This window comes from Crotalus tigris, unplaced genomic scaffold (genome assembly GCF_016545835.1).
Source record: "Crotalus tigris isolate CLP2741 ecotype Arizona unplaced genomic scaffold, ASM1654583v1 scf7180000024396.1518868, whole genome shotgun sequence".
In the NCBI taxonomy this organism is placed as follows: domain Eukaryota; kingdom Metazoa; phylum Chordata; class Lepidosauria; order Squamata; family Viperidae; genus Crotalus; species Crotalus tigris.
The window spans coordinates 238,908-259,888 of record NW_024100564.1 but is presented as its reverse complement, the minus strand read 5'-3'; the positions used below and the strand labels follow the sequence as shown (position 1 = coordinate 259,888).

Below are 20,981 nucleotides of genomic sequence, written 5' to 3'. Positions count from 1 at the left end.
TAAGGATTACTAATATTATTGTCGATATTGTATAATATTATCCTTAGATCTACTCGACTCATCTATTTTTATGTCAATGTAATAGGAATGAGGATGTCCAAGATTCACTTGCTCAAAGCAGTTTTCATCTTATTTCCCTACACTGAAATCTAATGCAACCTTTAAAAAAACTACAAATAAAATTCTACATTTACTTATGTAGATATTTATCATAAGTTTTATAAATCCTCAAGGAAATATTTAATATGTGGATTTTCATATATTCTGTTGCCATTAAAGATTCATCAGCCCAAACTAGTGGAGCAATTGTTGTGGGATATAATTCAGCAATATCCAGAAGGCCATGTGCACAAATATATATGATCGTCTGCATATGATAATAATTAATAGCTCTGTTCTGAGGGCAGGAAATTGTAAATCATCTTTTATGGATCCATTCTAGTCTCAATTGTATTGATTTAATTTGCTATAATGATTCCCATTTTCACTTATTGGAGTTCCAATTTTAAACAAATCATGCTTCTATACAATCCAGTCTAAATGCTTGATTTACAAAGAAGGCATTTCCATTCTGTTCAAAGGTATATACTCACATTGTATATAGTTTACACTGCCACTTTAGCCTAAACAGTTGCAACTAATTTTATATTCTGATAATGAAGTGGGAATGCTAGTACAATACCTGTTGCCATACATATGAATATATTCTACCAGTATGTAATAGCATCTGCGGAGATTTTGTGAGATTCTTTATATCTTAGCCGTATCTGATTACACATTTCATGCTGTCTGGCTAGCAGTTCTGACACGTGTTGTCCAGTACATCTGGAAGATGCAAGGTAGGGAAGGTCTAATTTAAGCTGACCCCTTGGAGAATGTTTTTTTTTAATTGAAAATTTTTGCAGTTTTACAATAAAATAATCCCCCTCTCCCACCCCCCTCCCACCCATCATCCTCCCCCCTTCTTCCCAGAGTTGAATACAGGGTTAATAAAAACTAAAAAAAAACCTTACAACTTAAATAAACATCAAACAATTATAAATACATTCAAAAAAACAACAAAATTTTAAATACTTTAACTCCAATATATAAAAACAAAACAAAGCAGTAGTTCTAATCGTTACCTTAAGCATAAATTATTCAAAAGCTAGATAATACTTTTTAATCTCATATTTGTGCTGTATAAAATTCACCCATCTTTTCCACACCCAAAAATATTTTTCTTGCGATTGATCTTTCAAATAAGCCAAAATTTTTGCCATTTCAGATAAATAAGAAACTTTAAAAAACCATTCCTCTAAAGTAGGCAAAAACTCCTTCTTCCAGTATTGCCCTATCAGCAGCCTTGCCACTGTAATTAAATTCAACATTAAAATAATTTCTTTATTATCACAATCAACAATAATACCTAACAAAAACAGTTGTGGTGTAAATTTTATCCTTCTATTAAAAATTTTTTGAATATTCCACCAAATCTTAATCCAAAAAGCCTTTATATTTTTACATGACCACCAAATATGATAATACGTTGCATCCAAACAATCACATCTCCAACATTTAGGCTGCAGATTTGGATACATACGAGACATCTTCTGTGGATCAAGGTGCCACCTATAAAACATTTTGTAAAAATTTTCTCGTAAATTTTGAGCTTGTGTAAATTTAACATTTCTCACCCAAATTATCTCCCATGTATCTAATAAAATCGGCTCTTCAAAATTTTGAGCCCATTTAACCATACAATCTTTAACTAATTCTGTTTCTGAATCCAATTGCACTAAAACACCATAAATTCTTTTTATATGAATTCGACTTTGGTCTTTAATTTGTTTCAACAAAATCACATCCTCGCTAATCAAACCCACTTTTTGATCTATCCTCCACCTTTCTAATAATTGTCTGTACTGAAACCAAGAATAATTAATATTTCCCTTGGAGAATGTTTTTGTTAATGAATACATAATTTAGTCATCCAAATTCTAGGAGGCATTTTGTAGCAAAAATATAACCTTGCTGAAATAAAGAACTTTTTGACACCTGTCAGTTTTGAAAAAATATCTCCCCCCTATTTTAATGAGAAGTTCTGTTGTAGTCTAACCTAACATTGAAAGAAGAGTTATGTGAACTTGAGAGTTTATGCTTAACTTTCAGAGCAGATGTTTCAGGAACACTTCATGTTTCTACATAAAAGGAAAATGACCCTGAATTTGAGGCACACAAAAATACCCACACCCCTTATACTTTGGAAGATCTTAGAAGGAAAACTAATCTGCCTTAATATGCTTATAAATCTAAAGTAATCCATTTTAAAGATCAAATATTTGGGAAAAAACCCTCAATCTTCTTTGCAGGTAAATATAATCACACATTGCAATACGGCATACCAAAAAAGCCACTTTGATTCCTGAAAAAGAATGAGGCCTAGAACTCTAAAAGGGTTTTGATAATGAGCTTCTTTTCACACAAACCAAGCTGTTTTTCCATCTCTCTACAGACTATATTTTCGGTCTGTACTTGCACTGACTTGCCTTTTTTTTCTTTTGTTAAACAAAACAAAACAAAAAAAATGCCTTTCCAAAACTCAAAACATGGCATTCACAATTCCCAAGATTTACCGGGAAAAAGAATATGTTAATATCTCATTTGTAATGAAAAATAGTTTCTCATTCCAAAATGCAATCTCTTCCCACAAACTCAAAATAAGCTATGTAGATGCATACATATTTGTGCACACCTTTTCTGTTTGTTCTCCTTCCAGATGCATGATGTGGATGCTTGCAAAAGAAAACAGAAGTCGCACACAAATAATATGTTTAGTCTTTAATGTGAACATAATAGCTAGCTTTTGTTTGTAGTTAATGCCCCAGGGACTAGACATCTCTGCCAAATTGCTGTTTCTGATATCCCTTGTTACTGAAATAAAAATACATGTTAACTTATAAAATAAACCTAGCTGCCACTGCTTTTTAATCTGTCTCAACCAACATGTAGGGCTTTTCTTCATGGCTGTACTCATCTATATTCTTCTTTTTCTTGAGTCAGCAGAAAAGGATGCCAAGATTAATTGGACTGTGCTGACAACCAAACTCTAGTCTGGCTCTGTAACAATGATGCAGGTTTCATGCAGGATAAATTAAAGAAAGTCATTGGTGGATTCCCTGGATTTATTTCCCTTCCCACTAAGCATTACCTTAATAATGGTCGCCTTAATATGTTCTAGAAAGGGATGGGCTGAGGGTGGCAGGTGCCCTCAAGAGAAAAGGTTTAACCACCTTTCAAGTCCCCTGAATAACATCTCACCTACAGTATTCCAATCTATCACCCTGGAGAAATATAAAACCCATGTTTAAAAAAAGACCAGCCAAACGGTCATATGTATGGGGAAGTGGTAGGGACTGAAGTAAGAGAGAGTTCTCTAGGTACATTGTCAGAGTCCCTCTCTCATTTTCCCTCCATGCTATTATCCAAACTTAGAGTTGAACCACAGAAGGAGAAAGGATGAATTAGAAAGGATTGATTGAAAGCAATCAATCATGGAAATGGCAATGTTGGGAGTTAGTGACTGTGGCCAGCATCACTCAGAAGTCACCCATGGAGTATGAAAATATTAGCAGAAGATAAAATATTATGATCCACCAAATAATAAGTATGGCCACCCATAAAACTTTGCTGGTAAAAGGAAAATCGGTAATGAAAGTATTTAGAACAACATCCACAACGCAGAGTGTTACGATCTAATTTTCTTGTAGTCTAAACCAATCTTCTGTACAACACAGCACTAGTCCTCTTTTTTAATTATGTGTAAATCTATTTTTATATATATGTTTTAGTATTATTCAGAAGAGCTCTACATCTGCATGATGTCTGACCAGCACTAGAGAAGCATTGCATGAGCAAATACCTTGGCACACAGCATCTCTCCAGCTAAAACCAAAATGACCATGGAGGGCAGTGCACAATGAACAGAAGGGAGAGGGTGTGCCTGTAGCAACTTGAACTTGCTTATAGGACCTTGGCAAGATCCAGTCTTCATCAATACCAAACATCAGCATGAAGGAAGTGCTGCCATTCATGTCCATGACAAGATTTACATTGGGGGAAAACAGAAACAAATGTGCATTATAAACTGGAACAATAAAGTGGTTGCAGAGCCATGAAAGTGGGTCCTTGATTAAATATGGCCAGAAGCAATTGGAACAGCATGTGCACATTTTTCAAGGTTCAAGAAGAAGATTGCAGTGTTCCATTTCACCAAACAATGAATGCCTCTGTGTGGAAGATGGGCAATTTTAAAATTGGATAGATGATAGAAGATAGATGAAAGAGGGAGAGAGAGGAGAGAGAGACAGAGAGAGAGGGAGAGGGAGAGGGAGAGGGGGAGGGAGGGAGAGGGGGAGGGAGGGAGGGAGGGAGGGAGGGAGAGAGGGAGAGAGAGAGAGAGAAGGCTACTCCCAGTAGTTCCCCAGTTGTAGCACAGTTTATGAAGAAAAGGATCAAGAATGAAATTAATGAAAGGAACACATCTCTTGAAGGTACTGAACCAACCTTTCTGATACCCAAGAAACTATATCCAGAAGCAAACTGTAATAGTGAATCCTTGTTTCTTGGCATGAAACAACTGTGGGAAATCTGCATCTTAGTCTTCAAGGGCATTTTGAGAAGGTGCAGAGGAGGATCAGAATCTGTTTCCTTTTCTGAAGGTGAATTCAATTACCAGTTGGTAAAATGATCAATTAATATGGATGCTATGATAAATCTACCAACTTTTTTAAACCTAGAATATAAGTATCCTCTTATAATAGAAATGAATAATCACTTCTAGGCTAACTGGATTGTGTTTGTGAGTTGAATGGTACGCTGGAAACATAATTCTGAAAAATAGGCATTTTTTAGCATTGCTGAATGGATGCCATTAATTTCATTGTTATAAAAAGATCAGAGGAAGAAACTCTTTACTGCCCATTTCTTAATTAAAACCTAAAATACAATTTCTTAAACATAAATGCTACTTTTTATCACAAGGAGCATTTGTCATAAGCAGAGAAATCCAGCAGTGTTGAGATTTTATTAGTTTAGATATTTATTTGTTGTATTTATTTATATATCATATTTGGAGACCACCTCTCTCACTCCCAGAGTGATTCCGGGCAGTGTATAATTAAAAAGTAAAACCAACCCCCCCTATAAATATTGTATAGAAGAGGCAATTAAAACAGAAACAAAATAAAGTTTAAAAGGAATGGGGAGGTCCTTAAAGGCTCTAACTGAACCCAGGGTTGTTTGCTTCTCTGCAAGCCTCAAGTGAGTTGGGTCTTCAAACACTTCCAAAAGTCCAGCCAAATTCAGGCCCACCTCATTTCTTGAGGTGGGATATTCCAAATGGCAAGGAGATTTAGTTAGTCTAACATTAGTGTACATTCTTGGCAATCATCTGATTTCACTGGAACATTGAGTTGAGTGATGATATTAATAATGATGACGTAGTACCTAGGCTGAAAATACATCATCTAAATAATCCAGGTCTATAATATGCCACTTTCCCAACCAAATATAGTCCAACACTTTTTTACAACATAAATTAAGCTTCTCTTAACACCTAAGTAAATAATGATTACAGTGATTTTTCACAAGCCTAATATGATCCCCAAAGCAATTATGAAACAAATATTATGCTGTATGCAGCATTTTAATCTGGTCACTATGTATTTTTTGAAGCAGATTGCTCTCATTCTCTACCCTGTATAACTGAGAAAGTGAAGTGCCACACCACTCAGTTAACTCAAATAAGATGACAACTGAAAACTGTGCTGAATGTTTTTAATTCCCTTAAGTAGGCCAGCAGCTTTTTCTCAGAAACATTTGATTAAAAAAAACTGACTGGTTTGTTTCTCCAGCAGCAGATGGTATATTTGCGCGAACACGTTGAGAAGGAGTGTCTATCAAGCCTGAGGGAAAAACCAAGGTAATAAAATATGATAGCTTACCACCAGAGTACAACACACACCCTTAATTCTGCTTGCCAAAATAATTCACCCCAGTCTATTACACACAACTGGAACACATAAACTTGTAAAGCCAACAAAAATAAGACTAAATACCATGGTTCTGTTACATATATCTATCCACATTTTTCACTGAATTGATAATTAAATTGATAATTAATTAAGAGCCATGGTAGCTCAGTGGTTAGAATGCAGAAGGCTACTTCTGCTGACTGCTGGCTGCCAGCAGTTCAGCAGTTCGATTCTCACCAGCTCAAGGTTGACTCAGCCTTCCATCTTTCCGAGGTCTGTAAAATAAGGGGCAGATTGTAGGGGCAATATGCTGATTCTGTAAACCACTTAGAGAGGACTGTAAAGCTCTGTGAAGTGATATATAAGTCTAAGTGCTATTGCTATTATTATTTTATTTCTGTTCTGGAAGGCATAGGAACAATCTAGCATATATTCATTTAATTGTCAGATGTGTGTTCTTTTCTTCCTGAATTGATTAAAAGGATGGTAACTTGAAGGGACTTTAAATGAGTATTGTCTCCTCTTCTCTCTCTTTCTCTCTCTTTCACATATCCATGCACTTACACCACACCTATTTTAGCACACTATATTTCTAACTTTGATTGCCACACATCCTAGTTATACAACTTCCCACAAAAACCAAAAAAACTATTTTTGTTCAACTATTCCAGATTTACAATCAAAGTATATGCTGAACATCAAGTTCCATATACATTTCACTAGGAAACTAACAAATGATGTTTCATACTAAAGGCATCTTCTATTGTCTTTAGTCTACCACATAGTTTTCATGGACTCTTATCCTGACAGCTTAATTTTATCTGACAGCTTAATTTTAGACAGACAGAATGGTTTCCTTTTTCATACCTGGAAGCTGTTCAGTTGCCTTGACTCAAGGTTTTCCAGCCCCTTGGGGGTGATGGGTAGTGTACATGAGTATAAGTATGAAAACTCTTTCTGAATCCAAATTGATCTTGAGCTGATTAGCCTGATATTTTAATCAACTATGTATGAGATTTTCATACTCTTTTTATTTTAGTGTAAAATCCAAACCAATACATTAAAGTCTTACAAGCTTCAGATGACTTGTTGACTTTTCAAAGCAGCCTTCCTTTATTCCTGACTGAAATATCAAGAAGAAGAAGAAGAAGAAGAAGAAGAAGAAGAAGAAGAAGAAGAAGAAGGAGAAGGAGAAGGAGAAGGAGAAGGAGAAGGAGAAGGAGGAGAAGAAGGAGAAGAGGAGGAGAAGAAGAAGAAGAAGAAGAAGAAGAAGAAGAAGAAGAAGGAGGAGGAGAGAGGAGGAGGAGGAGGAGGGGAGGAGGAGGAGGAGGAGGAGGAGGAGGAGGAGGAGAAGGAGAAGGAGAAAGAAGAAGAAGAAGAAGAAAGAAGAAGAAGAAGAAGAAGAAGAAGAAGAAGAAGAAGAAGAAGAAGAAGAAGAGGGAGGAGGAGGAGGAGGAGGAGGGGAGGAGGAGGAGGAGGAGGAGGAGGATTTCACAAAATAAAGCTGCTTACTTCAACCTACTGATGGAATATAATTTTCCAATGCACCAAGGGCAGTATAGTAGCAAAGGGCTTGGTTGGCAGGGTGGGTAGCATTCTCAGATGCTACATTGGTCTCATCTGAGCATCTGCTATCTAAGACAGCTTCTATGCCCAGCTCAATGTATTTTTTATTAAAAATGTCAGCTATATGTTAGCTTATGTTAAAAGGCTGACCAATTTCAACATAGCTTTTAGTCATTTAATATTTTAACTGAGTAACTATGGTTAACCAGAAAATAAAATTTTATGCTTTCTAATTTCTCTGAAACAATATATCTGCACTAATTCAATGTCTATCTTTTTCCCTAAAAGACCTTTAAATCTAGTCATGTTCCCCTGCTTAGAGAAACATAGAATTCAATGTCTGTTTTGTCTAGAAATCCCCATACCACCTTTCTCTAAGAACCAGTTAGAAATGTAGAATCAAGAAACACAAAGGGTTACTGTTGGTCTTCAAATTTCCCCAATTTACCAGCCTACAAATGCATTCGGACTATAATTACCAAGTTTCTCAGCAAGTTAATTATAGATTTCAATAGTTAATACCTTGCTTACATGTGCTTATTTGAAACTTATTTAAAAATATGAACCTTCTCTTTTCTATAAAATAATACCTTAATTTAATCTATATTAGAGCCTTACAGCCAGAAAATGCAACATATAAAACATAGAGAATTTTAGCAAATGAGACCAGTATTCTCTGGTTGCTGGAATATCATAAAATATTATACAAAATCAGATTAATATTTTTAAATCATCAGAAAACTGTTGATTATCTCCTTGAACCAATTAACCATACTATCTTTCAGCCCTTCTAAACATGGCTTTAAATAAACCTGAGAATAATTTGAGTTTCCTACTCCTGACCATATGACCAAAATATATAAATAAATAAATAAATAAATAAATAAGCAAACAAAGAAAAATAAAAAAATTACCGTATGGCCCCAGTTATTTGTTCCTGTGTGGGCTTTGGCATAGTAGCTACCACGGGCTGTTCCATAGTTATAGCCCTCGGACAGACCATCATATATGGAACCTGCAAATACAGCAAGAATACTATAATGAAAAAATATTTTTTATCTCTGATTTTGGTTTAGTATTTGATTCAATTGCTCACTTTGTGCTAAGTAACTATAATCACATAAATAAATGTTGTACATGTGGCTATGATAAAAAAACCTACATAAGAAACTATTGGCAAAGTTCATGGGATGTGTGCTATATGAAGCATAAATTTAAAGATGTGCAGAATTCAAGGAGGTGAACTGAATTCTGAAATTTTACCACATTTTAGCAAATTATGTAATGAAATGATCGTTTCTGTTTTAGACAAATAATTCAGCTTGCTATTCAACATAGCCAACTTAATTATATTAAACTGATTATCCTATGTCCATAAATCAATAGAAAGCCATATTTTTCAAGTAACGAGATCAGTATTGATGTTGGGCAATGCCAGAGGTCTCAACAATTTCAAAACAGAATTTTACTCATCAAATGTCATAGTGAGATTGCTAAAATGTCACAAGATTCAGTAAGCAAGCTATTAAAATTTATTGTTAGCATGCTTTTTTTCCACATAGATATTTCACAAATACCATTATGATATGCTGTTATGGGGTCCACAAATAATATATTGCCAACCTTTGTCCTCAAGAGATTTTTCTGATCCTATGTGTAGGATAATAATATAGTGCAGATAACTAAATAGATTTTTTTTTCTCCCAGCCTAGGCTGAGTGAGAGAGATTGGCCTAAAACTACCTATCTAGCTTCAGTGTCTCAGTCCAGCACTTTAATGATTATACCACATTGGCTACCATGGGATATTATAATATAGTAATATTGAATCAAAGTCTTAATCACTTCAGCAATATAGAGTAGAACTGAATATATACTTAATAGCTAATTACAAAGACAATATCTAAAATGATGGAAGTCTTTTGACTTCCAAAAATTTCACTGACAGTGTACCTCAGTGGAGACACTGAAAACCTGATTAAAGGAAATGAATAGCATTTAAATTTAAAGATTAAAGTTTAAAGACCTTCCTAAGCAGTGAATTTCCATCAAAGGTTATAAGAATTGCAAGTGAAGTAATTTATAATATCTGGCTGTTTTATCGTGTTTATACTGTATTTGTGTCCTATATCACCACAATATTAACAACTCTTGAAAATTCATTATCAGAAAAACTGTGCCTACATACTGTATAGCAATAGCAATAGTATTTAGGCTTATATACAACATTCTCTGGGCGGTTTATAATGTAAGCATTATTTGCATATTGCCCCCAACAATCTCATAAGGATGGAAGGCTGAGTGTCATGTGTGCAAATCAGGAAACTCAGGCAGTTCAAATATATATATAAAGGTTTATTATAAGTTTAAGCTTTCTACAAGAATCTGAACTACCAATGGTCAAAGCAAATTGGCAGTAGATAAAAGTCAATGGAATTCAAGCTGGGCTGGATTTAGAACTCTTGTGGGCGCGAAGAGACTCAAGGCTGATGGTGTGTTTAATCCTTTCCTCGGGCTATGTCTGGTCACCTCCTACACTGAGTCAATTTGAGCCCTGTCAGGATCAAACTCCAGGCTGTGGGCACTGTTTGCCTGCAACAGTGCACTTTAACCACTGTGCCACCAGGGATCAATCAGTAAAAGCAGAATAAAAATAAGCAAATACAAATGTGACAAGTAAAAACAGGCTCAATGGCAATAATTTTCATCCATCAAAAATCTGCTCCCACATTTGGTGTTCAACAGTTTTCAGAAGGCCAGCTGTGTAAGTGCTAATTTAACCTTGAGAGGGAAATGTTTCAAAATATGGGGTCTGAAATGGCAGAACTTTAGCTACATCTCTCCATCAAGTTTTGGATAACTAAAGAGGTTTTGATGGTGTGTACATAGGTATATGGAAAAGCTAGTACAGTAGATCCCTTTGTGCCAAGCCATACAGGGCATTGCAGATTAAAATGAATATTTCAAATTGCACGTAACAAAAACAATAACCACAAAACAGGTCTTATGTGGTTAATGGCACCTTGGATTTACCAATAAGCAGGCCACTGCACTTGGAACTTGATCTGGGTAACTGGTACAGACATAGCCTCTCCATCTATGTATCTGATAGTAACTTGAGTTCAGGAAATTTCCCATATTGTGGATCTGCTCTTTCAGGGGTTGATGTTGCTTGATATACAGGAGGAGGCAGAGGAGGGGGAGCAGGAGGAGGAGGAGGAGGGGTTATTAATTTAATCGGTAGTTATTTTTCAACTATAATGTTTATTCTAATTCTCTCCCTCTCCCTTTCCCTCTCTCCCTCTCTCCAACTCAACCAAGTGACTCTAGATGACTTACAATTCTAAAATTACGAAATAATTGAAACAAGTTAAAAACATTAAAACAATAAAAATCTCCACCAAATAAGTAAGTCATTCCCTATCTGAGAGCAGTTTCCTAAACAAGAACTGAATGACCTAAACTAGAGGTTATTACTGGCTAACAACTTTACCTGTGCCCTAAGCAGTATTGTATCTGGGGTTTTTTTCTGCATTTGTACAATCTAAATCTATAGGTACACAGCTAACTATCCTTCAAACTTGCCCTTGGAGAAATATGTTTCTAGACCATAGTTATATTAAACCTGATTACTACAAATAAGAAAGTTATATCTCCAAACACATAGGGGTCAGAACAGTTTTGCAAACTTTGGCACAGTTCCCCAAAACATTTGGAGGGATCAATTGCTCTTGAACTTCAATTGGACATGTAAATACTAATATACTGTAGTATGTTCCAGATGCACAATAAATAATGTTTAGTAGCTCTAAACAAAAAAGCTGCCTATGAGCCCTCACTATCTCATATTCTGACATCTCAAAGTATGGGCATTTGGAGGATAGGTTAAAAAAAAGTCAATATACAGTTACTTACTTCATTCAGAAGACCTAATATGATATAGAAGTAGATAAGCATCTAAGTCCTCTTTCCTGAAAAGTTATGTTTCTCCATGCTGTTTCCCCAAGTCCTTCCCTTTCACTCATTGCTTAGCTTTTCTTTATTTGCTCAATGCCTAGTCCAGGTACTTATAATGCCACAAGAATAAAATTATCTCATATAACGGGGAGATTACTTTTTTTCAGAAAACAATAAAATACTATTTACTTTTGATTCATTACAGACTGTCAAGTCATTATTAACTTCTAATGACCACATAGATTTTATCCAAGAAGATCTGTTCCTAATCAGTTTTTATTTACTTTTAAAAGCCCTAAATCAGCATATGACATTGGCTGATTTTTGGAGTATTCAACAACATCCTAACAATTTAGGATTGGATCAATGATCATAATTTCTAAAGTATAAAAGAAATCAAATAAATTCCTTTATATCTAATTTTAGCTGAAAGTGTGTGTTATAAATATTCTACCTAATTTTCATCTTATTCTAGCCTTGTACATTTAGACTCAAACATGAGTCTCATACATTTATCATATAAATGAAGGCAAACATACGTGTCCCAGGATAAGGATGCAGAATCCAATCTGGATCAGGCACTGGGACCAGAGATTTTGTCTGGTCCTGATGACTGACCCAGATTGGACCCTCATACATGGTAAGACCACACTGCATCCAGTTTTGGTCACCACGATGTAAAAAAGATGTTATGACTCTAGAAAGAGTACAGAGAAGAGCAACAAAGATGATTAGGGGACTGGAGGCTAAAATATATAAGGAACGGTTGCTGGAACTGGGTATGTCTAATTTAATGAAGAGAAGGATGAGGAATGACATGATAGCAGTGTTCCAATATCTCAGGGGTTGCCACAAAGAAGCGGGAGTTGAGCTATTCTTCAAAGCACCTGAAGGCAAGACAAGAAGCAATGGATGGAAACTAATCAAGGAGAGAAGCAACCTAGAACTAAGGAGAAACTTCCTGACAGTTAGAACAATTAACCAGTGGAACAACCTGCCTCCAGAAGCTGTGAATGCTCCAACACTGGAAGTTTTTAAGAAGAAACTGGACAGCCTTTATCTGAAATGGTACAAGGTTTCCTGCTTGAGCAGGGGGTTGGACTAGATTACCTCCTGGTCCCTTCCAATTTATTATTATTATTATTATGGATCATCGCACAGTCAGCCAGATGTTCAGACTGGATTTGGCATTTTGACTACCTATCGAGTCCTCACCCAGGACCTGGGATAGGCAGATGTGGATGTTTGATGGTATTACAGATATCGTCACAGGATGGAAGCAGTTCCTAGTAAGGCCGCCTTTTGCAATTGACTAATAGCGAATTTGTCAATGTCAATGGTGTTCAAGTGGTGCTCCAGTTGTTTTGGGATTGCACCCAAGGAACCTATCACTATTGGTACTACCCTTGCTTGCTTTTGTCACAGTCTTTCTATTTCTATTTGTAGGTCTTTGTATTTTGTTATCTTCTCCAGTTCTTTCTCTTCTATTCTGCTATCTCCAGGCACTGCCACGTCTACTATCCAGACTTTTTTGTTTTTCTTATCGACAATTGTTAAGTCTGGGGTGTTATGTTGCAGGTGCTTGTCTGTTTGAATTCTGAAGTCCCAGAGCAGTTTAATTTTATCATTTTCTATGACTTTCTCTATTTTATGATCCCACCAGTTTTTGCTTAGAGGTAAATGATATTTTTTGCAGATCTTCCAATGCACCATTGTTGCTACTTTGTCATATTATTATTATTATTATTATTATTATTATTATTATTATTCACTTATTTTAACTTCAACTTATTTTAATTTATTTTAATTTTAACTTCAACCAGATGTTAAGTACACAAAGTACACAAAGAAATTCAGTTTATACATTGCATCCAGAGATGCACCTTGGCAGCCAAAGTTTTTTTCTGCTATGTATTCAAAATGGATAATGATTAATATTTATATTTATATGGGATATATATGCTTGTATATGTGTGTAGCATGTGTATATATGTACTATGTATGTGTATGGGTAGATATATACTTTCTTTTGAGAACAGGCAATAGAGCCTTAGGTGATTTTTCCCAGGAAAACATTCATGGAGAAAAGAACTTGGCTACACGTGCACGTATTGGTGGTTGTCGAGATTCTACATCAACATCAGTGTTGAAGACCAATTGAAACTATTAGTCTAGTTATGTTTTCTCCTCTGAATGAGACTGAAAGTTCTAAAGTTTTTTTTTTCTCTTCTTCTTTTTTTTTTTTGCTTTGGGCTAAAAAATTTATAGAGCAATATTACTGTTTTATCAACATTATTATATCATTAATATTTCTATATCACCAGTAATATTATTAATTAGCATCTATAATAGAATTAGTCATGAGTATTATTTTTAAATATTCCATTAAATTTTGGGCAGGCTCCAATAATTTCTTAAGGGCAAGACTCCTCCCAAATATTCAAGCACTACTACTGAAAACACTCAAAGGGAGGAGTTCCTTTATCATCTCATCCCTAGGATTTAATTGAGGCGTGGGAAGTCAGAAACGCCATTCATTGCTAGAGGGATGATTGAACAAAAAAAGGCAGAACATTCACATGCACCTGTTAGTCATCTTGTAATTTACATACATGCAAAGATACCACAATTCATTCTTGAGAATTTTCCCAGAATTCTTTTCTTTTGAACAATGTTAAAATTCTTTCAATAGAAATCAAATGAAAAATGAAAGAAAATAGTGCAGAAGAAAAAAAATCTCTGTCCAGCACTAAAATCATGCTAATCTGTACAATGAAAAAACAGTCCCTAGAAAAATGCTGATTTTATATGTCAATTTGTATATAATTTTGATCTGTTTTACGCCTTATAATGCATGCATAAATATTGCATTACAATGTATACATAGACTACACAGAAAAAAAGGAGTTGGTCGAGAAAACAAGAGATATTGCTCCTTATCAACAAAACATAATGGCATTTAACCTCCATTTATTTCAATAGTTGAGATTCAAGCATGAGTTTAGCTCATTCTGTAAAATCAAAGAAGCAGAGAAACAGTTTATTTGGGGCCAGATTATATGCATGACAACAATATGCTTAAACTCACATATGTTGTTGGTATGTAACAGTAAAGGGTGATTACTGAATATCAGTTTACATTTTGACGGTAAGAAAAGAAATATGCTGAACCAAAATTACCAGAGTGTAATATACAAAGTGACTTCAATATGCTCTAATTATGGATTGGTAATCTAACAAAAGTTAGCAATATTATCAAAACATGTGACTAGCTAAAAAGGAGAAAAAATAAAAACTTTTTAAAAACTTTTGCCTTTGTACTATTTAACATCATTCCACATTATTTATCTTGATATTCTTTTATAACTATGTAAAATGTTATATTTTATATCTCTATTATTGACATATTTTTATTTTATTTTTATATTTTATCTAACTATAAAAATGCAAAATCCTCTTTTATTCTCTATACCTTTATTGTAACTACCTAAAAATAAGTTACTTTGCCATCACAAATCTACCCATTTTCAATCTGTTTTATAGTCCATACTGACTTAGATTAAGATAAAGCCAATTATGAAGATATATGTTATAATTTATCTTAAATCTGGTCTATATATTATATTATTCTTTTATTGTTCTTTTATGTGGAAAAGAGAGAACAACTGCTATTTTTAGAATGTATTGAGCATATTTTTTTGTGTATCACTGAATATTTGTCACATTTATTCTTCTTTTTAATAAATTACTGTTGAGTACAAAATTAATGCTTAGTAATGCTTATTAATATAAAATAATTGCAAAATGCAAGTTTGATGAAAAAACATGCTTACCGCATTAATGTAACTACTGACAAGAAACATATATAGACTAAATTCTGCATAAAAATGAACATTTTAAAGACTCTTAGCCATTGATTGGTTTTGATTTGTATGTAGGTTATTCCAACTCATCATTCCAAAGTTCTTGCAAAAAATTAAAAAAAATAACTATACACTTTAATTGTCAATAAAAAGATATAGATTTGGAATAATCTGAAATATTTTCCTAATAACTAGAGAATTCCAGATGCTCATTGTGCTTCTTGAACAAATTAAGAAATCAGATATTTTATATATATATCAGTCCATCTCTCTCTCTCTCTCTCTCTCTCTCTCTCTCTCTCTCTCTCTCTCTCTCTGTGTATGTGTGTGTGTGTGTGTATACATATATACATATACCGGTACCTATATTCAGTATTTCATAGGTTTTGACAATCTAAATTCCTTTTGCAATAAGTCAAATAATTGAAAGATATAATTGGCAATTAATTGTTCTGAAGTCTGAATACTCTTTAGCCCACAACATTCCATTCTCCCCCCCAAAAAATTATCTGCAATTTTCCAACTGAGATAAAAATTGTAAGTTTATTATATGACTAAGAGAATTATACTTTTCTCCCAACATCTTCCAAATGCTCCTTAAAAAAATATAGTGGAAACTTTACTAAAAAAAAAAGTGTTCTTGTTGTAATATCAGATTATAATTTTCTAATTGTGCCCCAAATGGCTTTTAACTTGGTGACTTTTTATAGAGAAGCAGACACCAAAATGTCCTCTAACAAAGCTGAAAATAAGAATTGTACTATAGAATTCTATCTCTTCCTGTCTCTGTCTCTCTGTCTCTGTCTCCTTTTTCAGCCTTTTGTTTTAGAAGCCTGAATTCAGATTTGGGGAAAGTCTCACAGTTAGGTCAATATCTATGCAGGTTGGGGAGGAACAGGAATCAAATGCAATGACAATAAGCTGAAGGATGCACACCCAAAAACAGAAGGTTTCCAGGATTAGCAAGAGATCAATGCATGAGCCTTGACAAGCACCCAATACCGGTGATTCATTACATTGGTATAGGTATTTGTAGGTAGAATAGTGATGAGAATGAGGCTGTTTAAAGCCTTCCCCACCCTATCCCACAACCCCTGTTCAGTTCCCCATGGGGAAATATGCATGGATCCCCTCTTTTAACATACCAGGCCAGAGAGAAAAGAAACTGGGAATGTGAATTTCACAATTTCAGTGGAGCAAACAAAGGATTGTTTTAGTTTAAGGATCCTTCCCTTTGATCTGCTTCTGATTTTAGTTTTCAAGGTCTGTTACTCATTTGGAAAAGAGGGGTGGGGGAGAGGAGAAGAAGAAGAAGAAGAAGAAGAAGAAGAAGAAGAAGAAGAAGAAGAAGAAGAAGAAGAAGAAGAAGAAGAAGAAGAAGAAGAAGAAGAAGAAGAAGAAGAAGAAGAAGAAGAAGAAAGAATCTGTGTTGTGTGTAATTTTGCTATCTGACACAATATTACCTCAAAAGGTAAGCTCCGAGATAATCCGGCCACCCAAAGCCAAGACTGACAACACCTGATATTTGATTCTGTGTGTAATCCTGCACTGTTGCTCATCTAGAATAAGCAAATAATAAAAAGTTTGATATTCATAACCAGAATGAATCACATTTTTCTTCAGTTTGGGATTAATATGTTTTTGGATGAATGGTTTCAGGTAAGAAACTGTCACATTCCCAGTAAAAGTGCTGGGAAGTTTCACTGAATGTAGAGCATCTACTATGAGCAAAATGATACTTCTATTCATTGTTGTTGTTTTTAGCCAAAATAAGGAGTTCACATACAAAGGTAGCATCTATGAAATGAAAAAGTAAAACAATTCAAGAAACTCCTTTCCTCTTCCATGTCTTGCTGAATTGCTACTTCCCCATCACTTTTATGCTATTTAGCAACTTTCTTCAGAAGTTATTTCTGCTTCAGCAAGAATATTGAAATAAAGAAAATGCCCTGTTCTCTAAATCAACAGAATTGGCTCTTGAACAAAAAAATATCTTCTTGTAAAACACTAAATACTATGTTCCAGCTCATTAAAACAACCACACAGAACTCAAGGCCTACCATAGACTTTGTTTAATCAGAAATTCCTTGTTTTATACTTCAGAAAACACAGTATTGAGTGGAATACATTAATCCAAGGAAGCATTATTTGAAGCTATAGTTGCAGAAGATCGAACACATCTTCTGTCCAGTTCAGGATAGTGCTACTGAGAAATCAGAAACAAATAAGATTTAAAATCAGAACTCTCCACTCGCAAAATGACTTGAATAGAGATTAAATTGTCTTTTAACGAGAATGGCTAAAGTGTTTTAGAAAATCCTGAAAATTAAAGAACAAGATGACTAATTATCATCAAGTATTAAAAGGCATAGATTCTTAGTTTTCCTTCCAAAAATAAATTTAAATTCCCAAGGTGACATTTCTGGCAGGGGGAAACCTCTCAAGTCTGAGAAGGCAGCCAATCCCGTATTCAGGCAAATGTTACAAAACTTTATTTTATTCAGCTAACAGTCCTGTGGTGTAGAAAATAGTATCTTGTTGGCTTTCCCTGCGGATCACCAGCAATTAATGCTAACATTAAGCAGGCTGCCTTTTACTAGGATTTCAATTAACACTATTGCTTGTCTTAATTTTGTATTTGTGATCAGCAGTGTGAAAAGACTTAAGCATAAGCTCTTCACAATTTGAGTGATGAAAATTTATATTACCTTATAAATATATATTTGAACCAGGACAATGCACTGCCATAAATAAATATTTTAAAATTTATTTTAAAATTTATATTTTAAATATATATTTTAAAAAAGCCTGAAACCATGAAACTTCATAGCTTCAAATTACAGGAGACAATGTATCAATGTGCACCAGAATTAGACTTTACATTTCCAAGTCTAAGCAGAACTGTCTGGAGTCTGGGAAGCAAAGACCAGGTTTTCAGGTTTGGTCTATAATTAGAACGAGGCATACATAAAAAAAGAACAGTACAGACTATTATTAATTGTGTGCTTTCTGGGCAACAAAGCTTTTCCCCTATGGTTTTACTGATCATGTTTCATAGACATAAAACATGAGATATAAAATTCCTATATCAATGGAATGTTAAAAAGTATTTAGAGAATGGTCAAAAGAAGTAATAGAATCAAAATCATTTAATCTGACTGTCAGCAATACATCCAAAGACATACAACTATGCAACATTTTTGTACAGTATACACATACTTTTTCTCATGTAAACAAACCAATTTAAAGTCCAGTTGAAATCACAGTTTCAGAACCTAAGACTGAAATAAAATTATGCATTATAGTTTTTTATTAACTGTAATGGACAGTATTAAACTTGGGAATTCTGTTGAAGTTGGTGGGATCTAGAAGAGCTTAACCAATCCAACTGTGCCTATAATTATCCCATTGATTTCATTCCAGCCAAAGTACAATAATATTGCAGAACCTTGTTATTGAAAAAGTTAAGAAGATTTTGATTCTCCCAACTTTCTATTTCAAACTGAAGCATCTGCACTTAGTCACACACTCAGAATCACCTTGCACAGTCCGGACTGAAACCTTCAGTGTCAATAAATTTAACTGGAGCTGCTTTGGAGCTTCTGCAACATCACAAACATTAAACTGCAAAGCATAAAACCAAGGACTCGAAACTCTTATGTGAATGCTCAGTGCTCATCCTACCAGACAGTGCAAGATTTTCCTCCAATGTTCAGCACACAATTCTGCAGACATAACTAAAAGCAACTACTTAAAGGTTTTGAGTGAATTCCAATTATCCTAAAATATGCAATGGCATTCTATGGAGTGACCACATTAGCCAAATTTATCACACCTCAGCCAGCATCCCTGATAGCAGCAGTAGATATTTACCTCGGTTGGAGTGACCTGCCGCATTTGATGCTGATGAAAGGGAGGACTTTTGCTTCTGCCGCTTCACAGTCATCATCACCTGTTCCTGGACCCTTTGTTTTCCTGTCCCTCTTGTTTTCAACTTGTGATCTGAAGGCAAAGCTAAAGTTGAATTGGCCTGATCTTGGAAGCACTCATATGCCAGTGCGGTTTTCAGTGGAGAGTGAAGCATGGTTGCAGATGGTGGTGCCAAGATGAATGTCACTTGCCTATCCTTTGAAACTTTAAAAAACAAAGCAAGGCAAAAACAGCAAACAGCAGCAAAACAATCTCAGTTGAATATAGAATCTTAGGGAGCCCGCCTTGCCATACGGTCGTCAGCTCAGCTGTTCTTTCTCCACACTCTGCTCTCCTGTGAATGACTGAGCAGGCACGCCCTCTGCTAGACTGGATATACAGCCTTCTGCACACACCCATTGCTGTACTCTACTTCCAGAGCCCAAAACAGCAGAACAAACTTGCCAAGCTACTGCCTTTTGGCTCCTCAGGATAGGGTTGTGTTTTAGTTAAAATACCATCTATGGTGGCAAGTAGATATAAGAGGCAAAAATAACCACTAAAATCAAGTTCATTTTATTTTTCCTTGATAGTGGTACCCCAAAGTACTAGTTTAAAATATGGTCTTGGCCCTTCAACCCAGGTTTCTACCCTGCATTTTTCCTGCTTTATATGCTTTAAAATGGGCACTTAAGTAGAAATCAGTTGCTTGAACATTAAATCATAAAATCATTTCAGGCATATCATTAGCAAAAGGAAAGAAAACCAAAGGAGGAGTGATATGAAGCCCAATACAAGCTGCTTATTAATTCTGTGATAGAGATAGTTTCTCTGTCTTTCTAAACAGTTTTTTCCCCTCATGTAGCTCAATATTCCTTCTACAGCAGGGGTGTCAAACTGGTGGCCCACAGGCCAGATGCGTCACACACAGACCATGCCCAAAAAAAATTGCAATATGTAATGATACGTCATGTGACGTGATCGAGTTTGACACTTGTGTTCTACATCATGAACTCAGTCATGGGCCTCTGTCAAATGTGAGGAGAGCAGGCTAGGAAAATCTACCCTTGCCAGTTCTCCACAGCTGCCACATGCAAAAGCTTCATTCAGGTTAAAGTCCCAGAGCACTATTAAGAAGGTTGGAATAGCCATAATTAGGCAGCATAACAAGTTGTAGAAGAAAAAGGCACTCTACAGCTGATTAGATGTTTAAAACTCATTTGTCAGGAAAAGCAAAATCTGGTGAGCAGCTTTTATTAGAAGCCTCTTAAGTCTTATTCCGAATGAGAGGTGGGGAGGCAGAGGGAGAGAAATGGACAGTTTTATGTACTATAACTGAGCCTACCCAGTAGCTACAAAACTGAGTATGTTTAAAATTGGTGGTTATGAGTTAAGGAGAAGTTGGAAAAAAATCTCAAATATTAGAGAATAATTCTACAAAATATATGAGATATTCTGAATTCAGAATGCTGCAATCCCACAACACACTTTAAAATTCATGATCTCAGAAGCTATGAGTTATAAATTGATGTGTTTAGCTCTGTATATATTGGTACTTGATATCTCTATTAAGCATTTTTCAAAAACACAAATAACTGTCTTATTAGTTTCAGCATTTTATCTCATTCCTTTTAACAAACAAAAATAGTGGCTTAGGAGTGGTTTTTTTTTTC

The 20,981-nt window shown here is 35.0% G+C and overlaps 1 protein-coding gene across 1 annotated transcript in view; it reads right to left on the bottom strand.

The window, feature by feature from the left end:
• Positions 1-19,668, bottom strand: part of PKP1 (plakophilin 1) — a 47,243-nt gene extending 27,575 nt beyond the window's left edge. Inside the window, exons 1-2 of the mRNA XM_039329363.1 lie at positions 19,273-19,668; positions 8,495-8,595 (exon numbers count right to left, since the gene is read on the bottom strand). Coding sequence (XP_039185297.1) covers positions 8,495-8,595; positions 19,273-19,483 — 312 coding nt within the window. The 5' untranslated portion in view covers positions 19,484-19,668. The remainder of the gene's footprint in view (positions 1-8,494; positions 8,596-19,272) is intronic.
• Between the last annotated feature and the right edge of the window lie 1,313 nt (positions 19,669-20,981).